The following is a 6,000-nucleotide window of genomic DNA, read 5'->3' as shown; positions in this document are numbered from 1 at the left end:
ATTTTCCTTGATTGCATTTGTATTCCTTAATATGATTAGGCAGCTATTCTTACTGAGCTACAGTATGAGAATTTCCAGATTCCTTCATCCACAGGCCTCTAAAGAAATAAAAATATTTTTTGTTAAGAAAAGGGTTTGAACAGTACTGTAACTACTCTGTATTGCAACACATTAATAATTCCAGGAGTTAAATAATTTTTACAAAATGCAATAATGAAACTGCTTGCATGAAATATTTTAACATGTTATGGTGGATTCATTTACCAATATTTTTTGTATGTCTTTAACATCTTTAACTCATGATAAATGAATATATTTTATAGACACATTTCAGTTTTATAGAAAACTACAGTAATTTTAGAAAGAGTAGTGTTTTTCTTTTGATACCCTTCAAAGTGGTGAAACCCATTACTTTGTATTTCATTGAACAATGCACTTTATATCTTTTACTCTGTGTTTATTTTCTTAAATAATTCAGAGATTTACAATTTAATTATTTTAATTGCATGCAAAAAAGTATGGCTTTTTTTAGTGACATCCAAGGTCTTTTGCTGAAACAAGATCTTGAAGGTTTTCCAGCTGGGACAGTGCTGTTCAGTACCAAAAACATTCCTGAACGTGGAAGCACATTTCTTCTTTCGCTGTTACACATTAAAGGGTTCGCTGAAAAAGAAACAAAATTCAGACTCGGTTACAAGAATGTTAGAGCCTGATTTTTTTTTTTTGTTCTGTAGGAAAACCAAAACAAGCAGAAAAAACTTGAATTATGCACAACACTTTTTTAAGAAGGGTAAAGTATCTCACAGTATGGATTCCCCATCATTACCTTTCTTCAGAAGGTTTAGAGTTCATGACCCAGATTATGAATTCCTTTGCCGCAATACTGTCTAGAACATTGTTAACATCACTGGTGAAGCTTCCATCCGCATGTCTTCTGTACATTTCCTCAGTCTCACTGCTCTCCTCTGAAAAACTAATTTAGAAGATTTACAGTTTTTGTCTGTATATGAAGCCTTGTAAGCTTCTCAAGTCTACATGTTTAAAATAATTCTGAGTTGATGTTGTAGGCTATTTTTAGATCATTATTTTTTACATACAGTCTAAGATCGAGCCATTTTATTTCTGAGATTGGCAGTCCTTTTTTCAAATTTATATTTCAGAACGGATATTTCAATGAATGTTTATTCATTGTGTGGAGCAAGAAGAAATATTGTGTAATACCAATAAACTCAGAGCTTAGTTTCAGTAGATTTATTTGCACGACCAGTGAAATAACAATACAGGTCATACAAAACATGTTATAATACAGTTAAATTATACATTTGTTTATTATGTTTTTTTTCTTTTCCTCTAGGCACAGCACAAGATGCTGTTAATTTAATAGAATGCAATCCTACTCTCTTCTGTCTTGTCCTTGCTTCAACCAAGTAACAAATTTCTTGGCAGCCTGGTCTTGCAGGTAGGAGCTGACGTCGCTAGTGTAGGTACCATCAGCATGGCGTCTTGTAATTCCCCTTGAAGAAAGTAAGAGAGTCCAAAGAATGTGAAATTCTGCTGGCTACATGCAAAAAGGTCTAATGCGTGGGAGATGTTTTTATTAAATAGTAGTAGTAGATACAGTGGCATCTACAGGTATGTGCCAATGCATATGAGAAAGCATTAAAGACAAAATGTGTGACAAGTTGATGTTTTTAGTATGAAATGCTGAATAAACATATAAATCAATGTTTCTTTTAATACTACGTTCAGACAGTGTTAAGTATTTCCTCTTGTCCCACTCAAGGACTCTGATAACAAATATAGCTTGGGGGATTTGCAGAAAAAGCCTTAGTTGAATTGTATAGTTGAATGTATTTATCTTAAAAATGAACCTACAGTATGTGGGTTTATTGGTCTTGCATGTTCTTTATGCTTCAAATATGGATTTATAAAATGAGCCTAGATGAAGAATTAAAACAACTTGATGTTTTCATTTGGTAAGCAGTATTACACCTATCCACAAAATAACACTATAACCACTTAACTAAGGGGCTATAACTTTACTGTATGGGACATACAATAAAGCTTCAGATATGCATCACATTTTTTTGTTTTGTACGACAGGAAGAAATACATATGAGAATGATATACCTGTACTTTATTTATACTGTAATTCAGTTTGTACATTAAAGCTGAAAATGTTTGCTTTTCTATCTCTTGTACATGCATATGAACAGTTTTGATGTTCCACTATGTTTTAAATTAGGAAAACATATTTGATTATATGCAATTGAATATGGTTCCTTTTCATGTGTATAATGTGCTGTTTGTCACTGTTAAGATGACATTTTATCATACTATCACCTTTGAAATGTCAGTTTTAAACCTGAACATAATGTACAGTATTTTGCTTTCTGTAGTGATTGGTACAGTACTAACTGCACATGCTAATGTTGTTCAGAAAATATGTACCATGTATTTCATATGAAAAAGCCTATAATATATGCTGGCATATTCTGTATTTATAAATAATTTTATTGTTGTAGGCTTAACATTATCAGTTTTGATATCTGGTAGCAATATGCCAATTTCAGTTCTCTGAGAAAATGTCTATCTAGTTTTCCTGTCTGGCATAAAACAAGGCATTGCAGAGGTTTAGAACTTTGTGAAGATTCATCCTACCTGTCTTTTGGTATCACTTTATTTTTTGTTAAATAAGAGTATACCTTCAATCTTGGATTATCCCATTTAATGTGTTTTAATTGGCATGTTTTTAATCTAAGCATTCTATTTTATGTAACACTAGACAACTATATGGATTAGGCTTGTGATCGTGCACTCTGTTACTTTTGGATATAGGATGTGTTTTGTAACCCATTGCCTTCAGCCTTGAGATTTTTTCATTTTTGGAAAAAAAAAAGTTGTTACTGTTTTAGTTCAGACAGGGATAACGAAAAGAGATGTCGCTTGCTTGAAACACTTACCCACTTCGCTTAGTGCTCATTAACCACTGAACAAAGTCTTGAGCACGCCTTGTGTCCAGATATTTACTGTAATCGTTAGTGAATGTCCCTTGTGAATGTCTCTTCACATTTGTAAGTTCCCTGGGTTCATCAATAGAACTGTCTTCTGTAAGTAATCTAGAAAAAAAAAACACCTGTATTATATTCATCTTGGTTTCAGTACAATTCTGCATTTTGATGCTGACTGTTCAAAGCAGAGATTGAAATCTTTGTTATGAAAGTATGCTAATTAAAACAATTCCTTATTTTCTAATTGATTTTCTCTAGAATCACTTCAAGCATGTAATAAATGCTTGGTCTATCAGGAACATGGATTCACTAGGATGTACCTTGAATTATCCTCTGTGTCCTGCAAGGGGACTTGCCAGCTTCCTTGAACGACAATCAAAAGCAGCAACGCAGCCAGAGAATGAATCCCTTTCATTGTGTGTCCTATCAGAAAATAAAAGTAAATATCTAGTTTAAAGAGAAGTCATAAGAAACATTGTGACAAAGATATAAGGTTGATTTTAGTCCGTAACTACTTTTAACAATAACTTTAAATGAGTTTGGGGAAAGTACTGTATGATGCTAACAAGCAACATGTGAACATCTTCAATAGCATATTGCAAAATGCTACACTTCTTATTTCCTCCTGGTATTTGGTTGGTTTAATTACTACAAAAGCTTGCATAAACCTATCTTTACTGGATCACTTTTTTTTAAAATGAAATCGGTAAGGGTCTTACCTGTATTCCAGTTGGAATTCTACGAAAAAAGGCTTGGCTGTTTCTCTGTTGGATGACTTCTTGCTCTTGTGGACATGCCTCTGACTGCTCAGCTTTATATAGTGGTGAGCTATGACAGGCTGCCCAGGTGGCATGTTTGGTGATTGTTTAGCACATTTGTTAGTCTCAATCCATTAGACTTAGTTTTTTTCAGTACACTGGGTTTCGCGTATTCTTGCTTCCTCTGTGATTTATTTCTGTTTAAAGTGAGATGTAGCCAATGTCCAGAAGAGATAAGCTGTCACTTAGGTGTAGAAATCAAACAGGATGCTATTCTGTCAAATTGAAAAAAATATTAGCACAAATCTTAATTTCTGGTAAACTTTGGTTTGCACCTGTGCCTTTGGAAATATATAGGTTGCAACGTTTCATTATAATACAGGTAGTTGACAGTCTTTTTATTTTTATTAAAATGCTAAAAAATACATTGTGCTCATTGAGTGACTCTGGGGGGGGATCCCATTTGTTAATTTTTTTTTGGCTTTTTATTTTCCATAAATGTGTAGCAAACCCAATTGATGTAGTGTATTGCGTTGGTGAAAGAAAATCATTTTTTAAAATTAAATATGTTATCTTAGCCATTACATCAATAAAAAAGGTAATAACATTCTACATTTGAACTACAGCTTTTACATCATTAATATTTGGAGATGTATTCAGTTTTAGGTTTATGTGGCATTCATGAATACTACTCAGATATATGAAAATGTGCTAAAATGGTACATACAAACTGGCATTATTCCATCTCTTGTGTTACACTTCTAAATCCAATATTTGATTTTTTTATTGCTGCTTCTTGTCAAAGTGCAGGTTTAGAGTTTGTATTTCATATTTTAATGCTTTAGATCTTGTGATAACATAAGAGGATAGTGCTTAGTATGCAGTTCTTAATAATTCTAACAGCGAAACTACATTGTCACCTATCCGTACATTTTGTAATTGATAAATGAAATTCAGCCTCACAGGGGTGCTGGAGCCTATCCTGACAAGCAGCGGGTGCAAGATAGGGTACATGCCGCATGGAACACCAGTCCATCATTAGACAGACAGACAGACAGACAGACGGACACAAACACACGCACTCTCACCAACGCTGGTCTTCCCAGAAGTCAGTTAACCTACCAATATACCAATAACCTACACCTGAAGAAGGCTCCACAGCTGAAACATGGTCTCTTTTCTTTTTAGTATGGAATCAACCTTTACTTGTTCCTTTGTAACCTACCAATATGTCTTTGGACTTAAGGAGGACACCTGAGCACCCGGTGAATTCCCATGGGCACATGGGGAGATCATACAACTCCACACAGTTGGTACCTCAGGTTCGGAATTGAACCCAGGACCCTAGCACTGTGAGGCAGCAAAGCTTACCACTGTGCCACCATGCCACCCACACTACATAATCACTTTTCATGAAATATTTCTACAAAATGCTACACAACTACAAAACTTTGTAGTTAAAACTTTTCCAAGTTTAGCTACATGTGCAGTACACAAAGCATCTGGATAGCTTAAATTTATGCAGCTTCTGTGTGCATTGTCTTAACACCTTGGTTATAACCAATTGCTCTTTGTATAATTTTTATATTTAGTTTATTGATTAGTAAATTTATTGTTTATTGTAAGGTAAATATTCTAGCATAATAAAGTTTATACTCTGCACTAATATACTTTTGGTGAAACCCAAGTGGTGTAATCCAGTTTTGAAAATAAGAGGAACCATCTTCTACTGTATGTTAAAGTAGGATTTTCATTATATACTGTAACTGCATTGACAAGAATAATTTGGTAAAAAATCAGTTTCTCATTTAGTGAAATAAAATGTCATTCTAGGTCTTATCATTTTGAAGAATCATCCCATACTTCATGAACAGAATTAACATGGTTTTTAATGTGTTTGGAAACGTGTTGCAGAAATGAAGTTCTAATTCGATTCTTGTTTCTATCCAAAATACTTACAGACTTGGCTACAATTCGCAGGAAGAGTAAAATAAATAAAAATGACAAGCTGGAATTTAACATAAATTTGAGATATTGAAAGACTTATGGCTTGTAATTTTATCATCTAATTCAAGTAACATTGTGCTGTACTGTATTGTGCAGGAAACGGTACTGTAGTGTATTCATACAGCAAGCTGTATGCTGCTCTTGACAAAGCAAGGTAAGTAGACCTAAGAGATTGTCAGTCAAAATTGCTAAGTTTTGCAGTACATGCATCAAATGCAGTGTTG

At 33.8% G+C, this 6,000-nt stretch overlaps 1 protein-coding gene across 1 annotated transcript; it reads right to left on the bottom strand.

Moving 5' to 3' along the window:
- Positions 1-470: 470 nt before the first annotated feature.
- gcgb (glucagon b) lies at positions 471-3,789 on the bottom strand. The gene is made up of 6 exons (XM_088930547.1): positions 3,731-3,789; positions 3,332-3,434; positions 2,964-3,119; positions 1,398-1,514; positions 827-973; positions 471-663 (listed from the first exon to the last, which is right to left on the bottom strand). Exons 2-6 carry the CDS (start codon positions 3,424-3,426, stop codon positions 645-647), a joined length of 534 nt encoding a protein of 177 aa, XP_088786673.1. The 5' UTR covers positions 3,427-3,434; positions 3,731-3,789; the 3' UTR covers positions 471-644.
- Between the last annotated feature and the right edge of the window lie 2,211 nt (positions 3,790-6,000).

Source organism: Atractosteus spatula, chromosome 13, assembly GCF_055471065.1.
Source record: "Atractosteus spatula isolate fAtrSpa1 chromosome 13, fAtrSpa1.hap1, whole genome shotgun sequence".
Lineage (NCBI taxonomy): Eukaryota > Metazoa > Chordata > Actinopteri > Semionotiformes > Lepisosteidae > Atractosteus > Atractosteus spatula.
This window is presented reverse-complemented; position numbering and strand designations above follow the sequence as displayed.